At 39.3% G+C, this 16,817-nt stretch overlaps 2 protein-coding genes across 2 annotated transcripts; one reads left to right on the top strand and one right to left on the bottom strand.

Moving 5' to 3' along the window:
• Window positions 1-3,041: 3,041 nt before the first annotated feature.
• Window positions 3,042-5,097, top strand: AMPKalpha (AMP-activated protein kinase alpha subunit). Its single transcript, XM_065233698.1, has 3 exons — window positions 3,042-3,213; window positions 3,281-3,763; window positions 3,825-5,097. The coding sequence occupies exons 2-3, from the start codon at window positions 3,296-3,298 to the stop codon at window positions 4,992-4,994; spliced, it is 1,638 nt and encodes a 545-aa protein (XP_065089770.1). The 5' UTR covers window positions 3,042-3,213; window positions 3,281-3,295; the 3' UTR covers window positions 4,995-5,097.
• Window positions 5,098-11,994: 6,897 nt separating this feature from the next.
• On the bottom strand, window positions 11,995-16,245 carry kz (putative ATP-dependent RNA helicase kurz). The gene is made up of 5 exons (XM_065233706.1): window positions 16,010-16,245; window positions 14,254-15,937; window positions 12,580-14,191; window positions 12,248-12,450; window positions 11,995-12,179 (listed from the first exon to the last, which is right to left on the bottom strand). Exons 1-5 carry the CDS (start codon window positions 16,082-16,084, stop codon window positions 12,100-12,102), a joined length of 3,654 nt encoding a protein of 1,217 aa, XP_065089778.1. The 5' UTR covers window positions 16,085-16,245; the 3' UTR covers window positions 11,995-12,099.
• Between the last annotated feature and the right edge of the window lie 572 nt (window positions 16,246-16,817).

The raw sequence follows: 16,817 nt of genomic DNA on the forward strand, positions 1-16,817 counted from the left end.
TCTTTTTTCAACTTTCCCGGAACTTCAGGGATGCTTCCAGATTTTGATTGCGGATCGACACTAGCTGCAGGAACTTTTAAGAAGTTCTGAAACTTCGGAAATGTCCAGACTTTTGAGTAAATTTCGATAAATTAAAAAACGTTTCTAAAACTTCTGTTCAAATTCTAAATCCCGGTCCAGCGAACTCCAGTGAATTTAAGGAAACATCATAAATATTTTGGATACTTCACAAGTCCAAAACTCTTCTAGAAAATTTAATGTTTTTCAGGACAGTTCTATTCGTTTCAGGAGAATTGAGAGAACTTTAGGAAGCTCCGAGAACATCAGGACAGATCAATAAATTTCAAGGAAATCGCTTAAATTTTAAAGGAGTTCCGAAAAACTCAGGAAATTTCCGAAAACTTCAGCAATATTCCGAGGGGCTCATGCAAATTTAAGAAACGTAAGGGAAGTTATAGGAACACATTTTGAGAACATTTTATGGGAAGTTCCGTGCTTATTAATGGCAGTGTCGATAACTTTTAAAAATTAGAAAAATCGGGAAGATGAGAGAACTTCAATGCTGATGTTACAATAAATACAAGAACATTGTGAGAGCGCTTAAGAAATTTCATAATCTTCGAGAAAGTCTAGAGAAAGATGATCAGAGTACTCCAAAACAGCCCGAGGAAATATGGAATTTTCCTAAGTACATTTCAGGAATGTTCCAAAAGCTTTAGGGGCATTGCGGGGTCTTCAGGGATGTTTTGTGACCATTTGGAAAAATTTCTGGATCATTAGAACATCCCACAGGAGGTCTTTCTTGCGGAAATATGTCCTTGTTTCTTTCGACTGTTCCGTAAGCGCTCTGGCTTCCGACATTCTCCAGATTTATTTTCCAATCTACCTTAGGAAGTTTCTGCCAACGTCTCCAGGAAGTTTCTTCCGTCTTCTCCAGAATGTTCAATTAAACTTCTCGCAGAAATTTCTTTTGTCTAGTTCTGAAATTTTGTCCAGTTGGTTTTTTTTTACTTCTATTGGAAGGTCTTTCCGAGATTTTTCTGGCTTCCCCTGGAAATGGCCACTGCTGCAATTTATTTTCGATTTCTGAAACTTTTCTGTCTTCCTTTCAATGTGAAATCCATTTTTTTGTTATGTTTCTTTAATTTTTAAGTTCCACGAATGTTTTCCCAACTTCTCTCAGTACTTTCCTCAAATTTTCTCCAGGAGAGCTTCTTTCTTCTTTCTATGGATGTTGTTTTCAGCTTCCTCCAGAAGCTAATTCAAACATTCCTCGGAGTTTCCTCCCGGAATTTTCCGATCATAGCGCAAAACTTAAAATTTTCGCTTTCAAAAACGGCAAAAATATAAAATTAATTAAAATAGTAAATACCGATAAATACCGATTTTTTAAAACCATTTACACCGATAAGCTTTAAAACAATCTGGCAACGCTGTCGGGCATCATCTTTTTGCAGGAAATCTTCAGAATCATCGTCAATCTTCCTTCTATCTACTCAGCGTGCACGCAGCTAGCCACAGCAAAACACAATCTTTCCTGCATCGTAGATACCTAGAGTCGTCCCTCTCGTTTTTATCCTCATCATGCAGAGACAAAACATTGTAAAAATTTTAATGTACACGGAGATGAAAAACCACCCAAAAGTATGTACTTTTAGCTCAATAACCCAAATTTGAGTAAATCACATATAGTAGTTTACATTGAACACCAGCAAAAAAAAACTACTCTTAAGTACATTTTACCCAAAATTAGGTTTAATTCCGTAAATTTGAGAATATGCAATTTACTCAAAAGTAACTTATTGGGCTGAACTATATCTATTTACTTATTTATTTATTTATTCGTCAATCCATCAAATCGTAAACTACATATTAATATTAGGACTTATGTTCTATGACTTCGCAGGGTTCTGAAATATATTTTTAATTCTGTTGAGGGCATATTCAGGTCAATCATTTCACAATGATGATTATAAACAGTCATCATCTGATTTACAGGTCTTAATTTAGCGTAATTGGTCCGATGGCGACCTACTGCGAACAACTGTCGATTGCGTGATCGTCGGGAAGGTGCATACAAATTTAACCTTGACAATAGATCAACTGAGTCAATGCGTTGCGAAATGATATTGTTTATAAAAGAAATCTTTGCGTAATCCCGACGTTCTTTCAATGTTTGAATACTGATCAGCAAGCAACGTTCTTCATATGACGGGAGAGGAAAAGCCGTCCAGCCTAGCTTACGTAGTGCATATAATAAAAATTTCTTTTGGATTGACTCTATTCGTTCTTCATGCTTTTTCATATAGGGTGACCAAACAACGCTACAATATTCTAAAATTGACCTCACATAAGCAACGTTAAGTGATTTTATTGTATAAGGATCTTTTAAGTGGAGACCGAAACGTTTTATAAAATTAAGCATATTGCCTGCTCTATGTATTATTGTGTTATAATGGTCCACAAATGTCAATTTAGAATCTAGAATAACACCTAAATCTCTTACACTGATAAAATTTCAAAGATTGCTTGTATGTGTCCCACACATGAATTTTGGCAATGTGATCAACAAATTATATTTATGTGTCGGACACATACTTAATATGTGTACACATAAAAGCCATGTGTAACCACACATACTATTTATTTGACTCATAAATTTCATGTGTGCTTCTGGATGGATTCTGTCAAACGCTTTGCTGAAGTCTGTATATAGAGCTTCTACTTGGTTACCTCTGTCCATTGCATTTAATACGAAGTCCACAAATTCCAAAAGGTTTGTGGTGGTTGAATGGCCTTTAAAAAAGCCTCAATTTACCTCAATACCCTTGAAGAACCCAATTTTGTAAACTTAATTTTTCTCATTAAAATAGGATTGAGCGATATCAGAGAAAGATCGATCTTGACGGATTCAGTATAATTTTGAGTTGTTTTTTTTTTCGAGCGTGCACGGAACATTTAACCGACAAGTTGTGCTCAAAAGCTTTTCGTATGCACATAAAGCTTTTGAGCATCTGTCGTGACTGTGATTGGTATGTCATTAGAAGAGAGCAGCAGTGTGGTGGGGAAAATTTTCATTGATCAAAATAATAGTGAACTCCTTACGTTTTGTATTTTTCTTTTTAAATTGGGCAAAATATTGCATATATTCAGTAATGTTCTGAATTTTTAAACGTGCATGTGATTGAAGATACTTCAAAAAAGTTTGATAATGTAAGAATAATACGCAGTTGATGTTTTTTCTTGATTATTGCGAAGTTGAACTGTTTTTCTCCTTTAGTCAAAGGGCAGCGCAATGACCGACAAAGGTACTACCACGGCCCAGCCGCTGGTGAAGATTGGACATTACATCTTGGGAGCGACACTGGGGACAGGAACCTTCGGCAAGGTGAAGATCGGTGAGCATCAATTAACAAAACACAAGGTGGCTGTAAAAATCCTGAACCGTCAGAAGATTAAAAGCCTAGATGTTGTGGGCAAAATTCGTCGTGAAATTCAGAATCTGAAACTGTTTCGACATCCTCACATAATCAAACTGTATCAGGTGATTTCCACGCCAACCGATATTTTCATGATTATGGAATATGTCAGCGGTGGAGAGTTGTTCGATTACATAGTAAACAATGGGAAACTGCAGGAATCGGAAGCAAGACGATTTTTCCAGCAAATTATATCCGGAGTCGACTATTGCCATCGCCATATGATTGTTCACCGTGATCTGAAACCGGAGAACTTGCTATTGGATCATAATCGTCACGTTAAGGTAAGCTAGGAAGCTACTAGTTTGTGTTTAATACTAAATGATTCAATGATCGTTTTCTTAGATTGCTGATTTTGGCCTCTCCAATATGATGTTGGATGGAGAATTTTTACGAACATCATGTGGATCACCTAATTATGCAGCACCGGAGGTTATCTCAGGAAAATTGTACGCAGGTCCAGAGGTGGATATTTGGTCTTGTGGTGTGATATTGTACGCTTTGCTCTGTGGAACTCTTCCATTCGATGATGAACATGTGCCCACGTTATTCCGTAAGATTAAATCTGGAATTTTCCCTATTCCTGAGTATCTGAACAAGCAAGTGGTAAGTCTGCTGTGTCAGATGCTGCAGGTTGATCCGTTGAAGAGGGCTACCGTCGAGGAAATTAAAAAGCATGAATGGTTCCAAAAGGAATTGCCGGCCTATCTGTTTCCCTCTCCGGTAGAACAAGACAGCAGTGTCATCGATACACATGCGGTGACGGAAGTTTGCGATAAATTTGGCGTCAAAGAGCAAGAAGTACACAACGCTTTACTGAGTGGTGATCCACATGATCAGTTGGCTATTGCGTATCATTTAATCATAGATAATAAACGCATTGCTGATGAAGCTGCTAAGGCCGAGTTGAAGGATTTCTACGTCGCTGTAAGTCCTCCCCCAGCACCTGTTCTGCAACCGGAAAGGCATACTCCGGTGAACGAGCCATTTAAATCGCCTTCTATCCATCCTGAAAGAATTGCACCATTACGAGAGCGAGCAACGGGCCCTGGCAGTGCACCTATACCGTCGCCAAACATTACTGCTACAGCTTTACCGATAGATAAACACCGTGGTACGCCAGTCAAACGAGCCAAGTGGCATTTGGGTATTAGATCTCAATCTAAGCCTAACGACATTATGCTGGAAGTTTATAGAGCAATGAAAGCTCTCGACTTCGAATGGAAAATTATCAATCCCTATCATGTCCGCGTTCGCAAGTACAATTCCCGCAATGATAAGTACGTCAAAATGTCATTGCAGTTATATCAGGTAGATACCAAAAGCTATTTGCTGGATTTCAAATCTCTCACCAATGACGAGGTGGAACAAGGAGACGATGTGATCATGGAAAGCCTTACCCCGCCCCCTCCTGTTGGGTTTGGTGGGATGGGCATTCCGAACCAACCGACCGGGCATCATACCATGGAATTTTTCGAAATGTGCGCCGCACTTATTATTCAACTAGCTCGTTAAGATATTTTACACCGGCCGATGCCATTTGTTGATAGATCAGTATCCAAAGTTTATTTTATGTATTGCAAATGATCAATAAAGATGCCATTGAGTATACAGCATATACTATTGCCTACTGGTGAAATCCGAAATCACGCGCTATACAGTCTAACAATGATATGGTAAACATGTTATTTGATAAAATAGTCTTGAATTCAAGATAAGGTACCTATCAAAATGGTGGACAAGTATGGAAATAGCTTCATGTCGCCATGTTCGAGTGATCGTCGTTGATAATGATTTGTTGTTATGTAAAAGAGGTTCGGTGACCTAGTGGCAACCTTTTTTCCTTACTGAGTGATCGTGGGTTTTATCCCAGGCCTCTTACAATACTGACTTGATAGGTTCGCATCAAAAGATTGGAAATATTATTCGTGTGAATTTCCGAAAACAATACTGACCCATTCCAGGTGACGTGCCACGCAAATTTTCGGATCATTATTCCTCTTTTCGTTTAAACTTTTAATAAACTTCATAATATGACAATGTTATGGGCACCAATAGAAAGTAAATATTTTTTCCACTTATTTTGTTTATTAAGGTTCAAATGTCCAAAAGGACAAAAGCTTTTAAATAATCCAACTCAAAACTATTTTTTTTCACTTAGAGTTGACTCATTCTCAACCCAACTTAAATACTGAAAATTATTTTCTCACTTTTGGATATTACTCAATTAAAAAACAATAATTAAATATTTATTTTGTATTGCTTTAATGTTTATTTCAGACCATTTCATAACACGAGCAGTTTTTAACTGACGTTGGTCATCTAGCTTTCAACCATCCAAATTCTCGTACTGCTCAAGAGTTACAAAATAATTCATCACGGTACAAGTATTTGAATAAACATAAAATCAATTTGTCATCCTCACAAATCCCAATCCTTTTATTTCTAAGTCATATAATCTGGAGCCACTGAGTGGCCACAATATCCATTTTTGCACGGAATTTGAGATAAGAGATAAGACAAGTAACTTGCAAAATAACTTGATCAGAATAATGTTTTGCCTCTTAAACCCTTAATGATTATTCTGATGCTAGGGTAGAGCACTACTTCGCCGTAATCGCCCATTAACGTTCTATCGATTAGAAAAGATCAATAATATCAATGATCTCACCGTGCAAAAATCAATAATAGGTATGTGCCGATGCGTTAGTTCATTAGCTACAACATAAATCCTATTAGAGCGCATTGTATGAATATTTACGCTCATTGTTCTCAAAACAAAAGAAGCGCTCCTAGCGAATCCCCTTTTTCTACGTTTATCCGTAGGACGAAGAAAATCTAATGGCGTTTCAATGCGTTTGGACGGAATTGAAACTCGTAGGACGAATTTAGAATCAAGAAGCAGTGTTATATTTTAAGCAATATCTCAATAATGTGTGACTCTTTTTCAAGTCCAATGGTACGTATGGAAAGGTGAATACATTTAGAAGTTATTTTTGACAGAAATATTCCCCTTTTTGTTTAAAATCGTTCAGAAAAGAGAAATAAATCGTGGGTTGTGCTTAGTACGACGGAAATAAGATCAAAAACCCTATCTTTCATCCAGTTGAAGTTTTGTCTTTACAACTTTTGTTGACTTTGATGTTCGATTTTGCAATGATCTGATTTTTTATCCTTTTGTCCCTCAACCCGTTGTCTTCCTTTTTTTATTGGGTATCAAGCTGGAGCTGCGTGACAGCTTTGTTTTCAAGACTTGACAAATTTGAATAAATTATGCTTCTATCCTTGACAATACAACAGAAGGATCAGCCTATGTTTGCAGCTTGAACATTCGATTGCGATTCCGTGTATATTGTTTCAAGATAATACATCCGCGTAGTAATCCGATTGAATAAATTATAGATTCCATAGATAAGCGGAGACACAAAAAGTTTTTTTTGGCGACCATGAAAAATAAATGATCTTCCTGGCATCCGTGAAAAAAGTTCATCTCATCATAGAGCTCTTCGTTGTGCAGTTTTGTTTTATAAAGCAAATCTTTGCAACAATGTATCGAGGAATGGCTTGCTTCATTGGGTGAGACAGGTTTACTCTGAGTTGCTTTTTTGCAGCGAGTAACTCGTGAGTAACTTAATGTACCTCAACATTTCCTCTGCCTGCTCCGTTTACTCTTTTTAAGCATTATACGTCTCATATTAGACGTCAGTTTTGTTTGTAAGTAAAGTAATCCCAAGTGTATTCTGAGCCTTTCGAATAGCTGGAATATTATGGAAGAACCTGTGCCGGTGCAATAAGCAGGCACCAATAACAACCTACACTTCCAACCAGCTTTAAGGGTTGTTCTTCCTCCTCAGCAACCAGCCTCAGTCGTCACTCCAAAATGGTCATCTCTGATCAAAAAAGCTCTCCAATATTCTTCTAAAGATCTGGAATTCAACCTATGATGCAGCGATCCCATCCTCTTCGATTTCTCCAGTCGTAACAGAAGCCCCATTGGAAAAGGCATCACCAGTCAATGTGGCAATAATTAACTCCGATCCCCTTTCGACTAACATTCCCGTTGGCACCATGGCGAGCAATATTTCAACCATGGCCCCTCCAACGGCACCCGCCGCCACAGTTTCCGGTATAGAAAATATCTCCCCGGTGGGACAACAACCGATTAACACCCAATTCCAGCTCCGAAGACAACGCTACAAACCATTACCCTACGATGAAGTAGCTGCTGTTTCCGATGAGTGCGATCTTCGTCCATCCAACGGCAGTTTGTCAAGCGATGGGACGGGATTGCTTCGACGAGTATCGATTTTGAGTATTTGGTCAGGTAGATCGGGTTTTTCTACCACATCAACCAGATAAGCATTCGACCGTCGTAAGTGTAAGGTTGCAACAGGTTCTTTCACGTTCACGGTTGGTAAGGGTCGAACGAAGGTTATTAAACTGAGATGATTTAAGTGTTTCCGAGTGCAACTATGAAATTGCTCATGATTAGGAGCTGTGTTGGTTTGCTTTATGTTTCCTTCTTCCGTTGTCCACGAAATAAATCGGAATTTGGAGTGTGGAACGCGTTTTGTGCTCATAATATTACAATACTCGCGTTGGAGGCGAACCAGCCTCAGGCTGAAAGCCTCCTTAATAAAGATAAATCAATTAATCAATTATTACTACTTCCTCAAACAACACCATGATGACGTCATGCTCGTTTGGCTACACTAATAGTACATTCAGACTACAGGGTTCTAACATGTTCTAACGGTTGTCAAATAATTGCAACACAGAAACCACCATCAAGATAGCGCTATAACATGTTATAACTCTGTAGTCTGAACGTACTGTCACAAACGAAGTGACAGACGGAGCGGCTCGAAAACTTTGGTGACTAACCTGCTGTTGCAATTTTTCAGTGTACCACATGGCAACACCACTACTACTGGATTGTACCACATGGCAACACTACTACTAGATTGAACTAGCATTTTCACCAAATGTACTAGAATGTTTTGGTTCTATCTCTTTCACTCTACTCAAAACTGAAATGCATAAAAAAATGACAAAATGATACGCACTCTTTGCACACTGTCAAAGAATCATTGTACACAAAATCAACTTTGTTCAAATCAAAACAAAAAAACTAACCCATCTGGTGGATGATGGCAAAAGCTTCCAAGAAAATTCTATTACAGTGAACCACATTATTTAAATGGATTTCTTCACCAGTAAGTCGTCTGTCACTTCGTTTGTGGTACTGTGAACCATTTGCCGAGTTAAATTTAACTCGTGGTTAAAAGTGACATTTCGAAAGTTATTTTCTATGTTCGAAAATCCCTGTGCTGTCGGATCGACCGGTTTTCGAAAAGAACTTAACCAAGGTTGTCAAAATTTAACTTCTTGTCTGTCAGAAGTAACCACGCTCGGATAGCAGGGTTAAAACGCTGTCCAGACTGGAAAGTTATAACATGTTATAACAGTTGTCAGCTAATTGCAACAAAGAAACCACCATCAAGATAACATGCGCTATAACATGTTATAACCATAGAGGTAACTCTAAGACCACTGGGTCCCGAAGAAAATCATTATTATTTTTGGCTCACTCAGTACCAGAACAACGGTCCCAAGCTGTCCCAAGCTATTTCACTCACCCCTGCATGTTCTGCATGAATCCACACACCCCTGATGTTATCTGTCAAACTTTCATAGCGAATCAAAACAAACATAGTGTAGTATTAGAATTTCAACTAGAATAGGGTACGTTAATCGTTTGCTTGGGACCAATAGGCTACTAAAGTGGTGAGCCAAATTAAAATCGTTAGTTTCGTATTGATTGTTGTTATAACTCTGAAGTCTGAACGTACTATAATAGATAACTTTCCATCTGTCAAATTTTAACTGACAGTTCATTTGGCTACATTATACTTTTCCTCCGCTTATCTATGGAATCTATATAGTATCTATAGAATAAGGCTGTGTGTGTGTTCAGAGCCTAAATTAATCCGTTTCGAACGAAATATCTAAATTATGTAAGTTACGAAAACCGCGCGAATTCCGAACGCCGTGCAAAACAACCGAAGCCAGAAAAAAGGCTTATTACCATTTAAAGAGTGCCACCAAAATAAATGTGCCTATGTAGCTTAGTTGATTCCTTTTAGTTTCCTCCCTAGATATTATACTTATTTACTACTGAGCTTTGTATCATCATTTGTTAAATCAGTTGTTAATAATGTTTACAGAGCCGAGGATTCTTGTTCACTATAACGAGGGTGACGCGCTTGGCATAGATGACCCACAGCGGGGTTCTTTAATTTTGAAAAATATATCGGTTTTTATAAATCATCTGAAAGAGCTTCGTTTTCTGAGCACAGCGATAATTTTTTTCGAACCCACACACTTTCATCTCGATTTTTAAATCAAGATTTAAAGCAAAATAATAACTTCACTGTTTGACACTAAACTGACAAACTGACAGCTCGCTCCCATACAAAGTGACACCGAGGGGCGCTAATAAGGTGATTTTTTCAAATGTAATCGTACTTATTTAAAATAGTTCCAGTGTACCAAAATTGATGAAATTTTGGGTTTGGGTTCCATTTTTAATGCAGATTACGAATATGCATTTACCTCAACACCCTTAAAGAACCCAATTGAATCCGATCAGTAGCGGTGCGACTTCTTCCTTCGTCTTGAGGGCAGCCTATCAAGGCTGCTTGCGGGGAGCCTTTTGTTGTGTACTGGAGAAAAATGTACAACGCCACGCACCGATAGCACTGCTGCTGCTGATGACGAACGGTCAACACCATTCACCACACGCGGTGATTGAATAAGCACCGATCGGTGAGACTGGATGGAATTTGATTTTGAAATCTGTGTTAGGGAAAGCGCTTTTCCTAGGCAATCAATGATAATTTTGATCACCATAGCAACAGTTGGACATTTGTGTAATTTCCAATCGATTGGCCTGTTTAGAATTAAAATCCATTCGCTATTGACACAGTTATAAGTGGTCACAGCCTGACCACTTTTCGTAACGCGATCGATTTTGTTTTTGTTTTTTATTGCACCCCCATATGTTGCCGAAACACGTAATCCTACGTCAAAATAAAATTAGAGGTCTTGAAAAAATACATGCCCCTTGCACTCAACTAGATTTTCAGGATAAAACCACTTTGAAGAACTATTAATGTTTTTTCAAAGCAATTTTGAGGAGATTTTAGAATGAATTCTAGGGATAACATCAAGGTATTTCAGAGAAGGAAATTTCGGGAAGAGCTCGAAGAGAGTTTTGACTAGAACTGCAAGTCAATTGAGTGAGTTAATAATGAGTTTTTTAAGTAACGGTTCCAGGATTCGTGAAAATGGGTTTTTACAATTTGAGGGTAAACTTCTAAAGGAATTCTGCGAAGAGTTAAATAGAAATTCAGAGAATAATGCCAAGGGTGTACCGAAAAGATTTTTTTGGATAATTTTAAGCTGAATTTCCAGAACAAATTAGAGGAGATATTCTAATTCTGAGAAATATTTTAAGACAATTCTGAGGTAAATTACAATTCCATTCTAAGGAGAATTCAAGTGATTTAAAAAAGGAAAGAAGTGAATTCGTTTCAAAATCTTGAAAATTTGATAAGAATATAAGAACGAATTTCATAACATGGACTGTTTAAACATTTTCAAGGGATTCTCAGCGATTTTTTCCCACAAATTTATTTTAGAAGAATTTTGAAAAGAAATTTGTCAAGAGAAATTATGTTAAAGGCAAGGTTTATTTATTTTCATCAACCGATGTACCACCGACAAAATGTTACAGTAGACTAGTACAAATACATACAAAATGTGTTTTTCTTGAGAATAATGCATGAGAACAATTCAATAAAATCCTGTTCAGAATTTGAGCGTATTTTCAAAGTAGTTGAAATATACACAAATTTTGGTTTCCGGTTTTATGGTTAATTTAAATTTAAATCGAACAACCGGGAAAATTTCCAAAATTCTGGGAAAAAAAAACTAGGAAACTGTAAATCGAAATTTGCTGGTCACCATACATGGTGCAGTGTCAGTAGAGAACACTCAAAAGCACCTACAGCTACCGTTGCCTGTGGTAAAGAATTCGTGCCTGGTGACCTCACAATTTCATCTCGAATGCTGAACTCTATCGTCGATGGTATCAGACCCATATCAACAGAATTTCGAGAGCGTAAGTGGAGGTGGGTCGGCCACACACTAAGAATGCGCGGGAACGAAATCTGTAAGCAATCGAGATTGGATTGGAACCCAGCAGAGGCAGACCAGGGCAGGGGCTCATGATGATGGCGGCGGAGCCTTAACAAGGAAATCAAGCAAGTGGATAGGGATCTGACGTGAGCGCAGATTATAGCAAAAGCAATCAGCCGCGCAGGATGGAAGTCTTTCACGTTGGCCCTTTGCACCACTGGAAGTGCTCAGGATACATCAATGAATGAATTAATGATAATACATTGGCTCCTCGTAAACTATTTTCAAACAGCGTAAGGATTGGTGATAACAGAAAAATATATCGATGATGCATGTATGCATATTTACTAGGTACTACCGATTTAATGCTATACAGTAACCTTTAATTAACACAACAATTATTGTTACCTGCTTTTTCTTAGTCGACCGGTGGCCAAATTTTGGCCACATCAGAATGACAGGACACTGGCAGACATTGCTGATACTCGGCGAGAAGAACTGTTAGGTGAAATTATTAAGATTATAGTTATTAGTATTAACATGAACTTAGTAACATCCCAACTTACAGTTTCGGTCGGTTCTCCAAAGCTCCTCCAGTCGAGATCTGTCGAAAACCTCGTTCTGCAGCAGAGTTTTGACGAAGGTAGAAATGCGAGCAATCGATGAAGAAAATGACTTCAAGGCGGAATCCGGCGAGGAAAGCAAAGACTTTCTGAACGGTTTTAGTTTATGGAAAACTTCCCCAGCGAGGAAAAATTTAATAAAATATCTGAAAGGAACAAACAAACACCAACTTCAAGTAACCTAAATACACCTGGCGCAACGGAACCTGATCCCGGATCCGGATAACTTAAAAAAGAGTATTAATAAACAATGTGTTGAGTAATCGTATACTTACTGGCACCTCAACATGTTCTTGGGCATTTCAACCTCTGCCGCTGGCAGCTCCCATCCGGCCTTCCCTACAGTAGCTTCCACACGGCAAAGAAGGCTATCTTCGGTCAAATCGTACGTCGGTTCCGGTTCTTCTAGCATTTTAACGATATTGCAGTACTTGGGTATCAGCTGCACCAACCACTCCGGTTCAATTGCCGTTATACCACGGATGAACATTTTCGCTTTGCCACCATCCACCGTTTCGTAGGCCTCCTGATAGCACACCCATTCTGGATCCTTTTTGCGCAGCACGGAACTTGAATGCATGAAGACGGGATCTTCCATATTCGGAAGGTTATATGCGTGTTTGTATTTAATCCGGTCCGTCTTCAGTTTAATTTCACTTTCCGGGATTTTACGGGCAATCTGGTCAGCCATACCAATTAGCATCAACTGGCGCAATAGTTTAGCTTGAATATCGCTAGGAGGTGACATGCCAGGGTCAACAGTTAGGTTTAGATCTATTAGGTTAACATTTACTTCGTTTGTAAGTTGTACCCGTAGTTTCCGGATTTCCTTAACAGCTTTCAGACGAATGCCATTTTCTTCGCAAAATTCTGCAAGCCGCCCTTTGCTATTGGCAAACTCTGCTGCTCCAACGGCACGCAGCAAAAGCATAGGGTCACCAAGCAGAAACAAATTACCCGTTCCAGCCCAAGCTTTCCTCTTTGAACGCCATTTTTGGTGATCTGTAGTGTCTTCGGATAGGGACACTTCCTGGAAAATTTCCTGAACAGACAAAGCAGCCACCATGCATATTGCATACGGGAGCAATCCATGTTGATGGCTTAGGGCTAGCATTTTGCCAAACCTCGGAGCAACGGGAAAGGCAGCAATAGTCCGACCAAGCTTGGTAATACGGCTAAGAGTGTGGGATTTGTTTTTGTTATTAACGATACTTTCTTGCAATGCATCCATCAGAATAAGTCGTTGTTCTGCCACTTCTAACTGTGTTCGGTCCGGTGGAGATGGGAAAGGAAAGTTAACAACCTTGTCGATTCCCATGCATTTCATATGCAGCATCAAATCATCGACCGGTTTCTTCTGAATCTCTGGCTCGGAAAATTCGACAAATTCATCATTATACACGGCACTTGAGTAGAGCCTATAGCAGTGGCCGGGACCAACTCTACCGGCTCGACCAGCACGCTGATTGGCGGATGCTTTGCTAATGTATGTTACTACAAAGGCCGTGACTCCCGTCACCTTGTCGTACAGTTTCGTCTTTTGTCGACCACAGTCAACTACATACTTGATATCGGGTATTGTGAGTGATGTTTCAGCAACGTTTGTGGCGACAACGCAGAGGCGGGTTCCTTCCGGTGGTTCTTCGAAAACTTTCTGCTGTTTCTCCGACGACAGTATTGAGTACAACGGCAGAACCCACAGCGGTTGATTATGGCTTAATTCGGAAGTACTTATATCTTCACCAAAATCCGACTCCAAATCGCTCATCTCATCTCCGCTGTTTCCCCCGGCCTCGTCTTCGTCCTCTCGTTGATCAGCTTCAGCATCATCCCATGGGAGCTGATAGTTGTCCAAGTTTATTTTCGGCAGCTCAACTCGTGCCATTTCTGTGGAAGATTGAGAAGGTTAGATGAACGATGTTGGAACTGATTGTTTAGTCTGCATTTACCTCCAAGAGATTCAGTCTGATGCTTGATCTTCTTTTTCCTTTTCTCTAATTTTGCTGCCTTTTTCGGGTTTACAATGCGCTGTAGCTCTTCGTCTTCTTCTTCAGAAACATCCGCAGATGGAGATTTTCCACCAACTTTATTTGCTACAGATGAACCTTTCCCTTTGTATGGAAACGCGTTACGCAGTTTATTTACCACATGATTAACCTCCTTCTGCCCGGTGAGAAAAATGAGTATCCCACCCTCCGGTAGTTTGGTGTGAATTTTGACCGTCTTCAAATAGGCTTCTCTAACATAGTCGCTAACTGTGGTTTTGCTGAAATGAACTGTTACAGGAAACTGCCGGGATTCTACGTTGATAACCGGGGGAATTTTGCTGAACAGCGACCGGTTTTCGGTGAAGTCTTTCACTCGCATCGTTGCCGACATGATTATCAACTTCAGTGGCTTGCCCTTCTTTGCACGAAGAATCACAACCCGCGAAAGTAGTCCAACAAGAATATCCGTATACACACTTCGCTCGTGAGCTTCATCCAGAATAATCACCGAGTATTGTGACAACAGGAAATCGTTTTCAATCTCCTTCAGCAACACACCATCGGTAACAAACTTGATTCTCGTGCGATCGGTTACGTTGCCTTCGAAACGAATCAAATAGGAAACCACGTCTGTGGATAGGTTCATTTCGATGGCCACACGTTTGGACATTGAGATGGCTGCTACACGTCGTGGTTCGGTGACAGCAATTAATCCACGATCAGAATTTGCAAATCCTGCTTCGTATAAAAATTGAGGCACCTGAGTTGTTTTACCGCTTCCGGTTTCTCCAGCCAATATAACGATTGAATTGTCGCTGATCGTTTCCATAATGATTTGCTCCTCAGCAAGAATGGGAAGCTTCAAACGAGCGGCCTGAATTGCAGCATCGCGCTCCACGTGAACATAAGTGGCCGGCTTTCTATCCACTTCCTTATTTGCTTTCTTTTCAGAAGGTTTGTCCAATTGTTCAGACTCCTGTGAAGCAGGACCGGGTTTGGATTCTATTTCGCAATGAACGTGTGGTACTGTTGCCTGAACTTGTTCAGATTCCTCTATCTTACTAGAAGTCCCATCTTCCATGGACGCACAATCTTCCGAATCTGTTTCTTCCGCTGAAGACGACGAGCTTTCGTTGTTTAAACTGATTGTATTCAAATCCCTTTTAGCTTCTTGGTCATTCTCCTCTCCATCATCATCATCCTGAGTTCCTTGTTGAGCTCGCAATAGTGCCAAGCGTTGTTTTCTCATCCCAACCAAGCTTTTTAGCTTCCGTTGGCCATCCTGACTTTGGGAATCCTCCGCCACTTTAGTTGGTTGTTCGATTACTACCCCATATTTTTGCTCCTTGAACAATTGCTTCAGACCTTTCGTTTGAACCGAACTGAGCTTGGTGTAGTTCTTGAGCTCCTCGGACGTTGCTTGCACTTCAGCCAATGCGCTTATCAAGGACGATCGATTTTCCTTTTTCCGTTTCTGGTCGACAATCTTCTCAAACCGTTTACGTTGTTTCTTGGACAGAATTTTCGTAACGACCGTTTTTTCACGTTTGATTTTAGTGGGCCGCTTTTGCGATGGTAGAACCAACATATTAGCATTGTCGGCTCCACCATACCCATCGTCTTGGGCGTTCAAATCTAGTTTTATCTAAAAAAAAATTCAAAGTGTAGATGCTGGAAGCACGTTGAAGATGTTAGGCATGAACATTCAAAATGTTACCTGTTTGGTTGCGGTGTCATCAATCACTGTTTCGACTTGCTGCCGACCTTTTTCATTGAACCGTCTTTTACCCATATTTGAGAATAGTTTTAATTGGGGCTTAGCACCAATCAAAATTAAGAATTAAAATATATTGTGCTGAAAACCTCTAATAAACCAATCATCGACTCAATTTTTTTCGCACTGTTTTATTTATTTACCATCAATTGCACGTGCGTTGCGACTCTGTCAAATGAAGCTGTCAAGGGCATACCCATGTGGCAAAATTGTGAACACATGGTAAAATTAGAGTCGGTGTATAATGTCACGCCAAGAGAAAAACAGTTGAACTGGTTGAACTCGCATCACGATTTTCGAAAGATTCCCTTTCTTTTAACTTGACAACAGAAGACATCTACATCAACTTCAAATGACTTCTAGCGAGAAAAAATAATAGCGGCTGTAGTAAATCATTATATCAGTGATTTTGTCAAATTCTTAACAAAAAATAGTAGAAATTCTCTTCACTGATCATTACCAAACGTATCCCATGACAATTGAATGCTCACTGCGTGTTTATTATCATTTCTTCGATTATATTTTATATTTTATTGCAATACCTTTCGTGGACCTTTCATAGCATCGTAATGTTTCTTTACTTTGCACGATAGGTAGCTGGTTTGACAGTTCGATTGGTAAAATAAAAATGACTCGAAAAATACAGGGGAACGACACATCCTCATCCAACATCCATTTTATTCTCAAATCCATAGTAAGCAAATACCATAAATGGTTTCGATGAAACCCTAAACACGTCTTTAAGCAAAAT

Source organism: Ochlerotatus camptorhynchus, unplaced genomic scaffold (assembly GCF_037179485.1).
Source record: "Ochlerotatus camptorhynchus isolate MF236.1 unplaced genomic scaffold, CSIRO-AGI_Acam_v1.1 ptg000411l, whole genome shotgun sequence".
NCBI classification, from domain to species: domain Eukaryota; kingdom Metazoa; phylum Arthropoda; class Insecta; order Diptera; family Culicidae; genus Ochlerotatus; species Ochlerotatus camptorhynchus.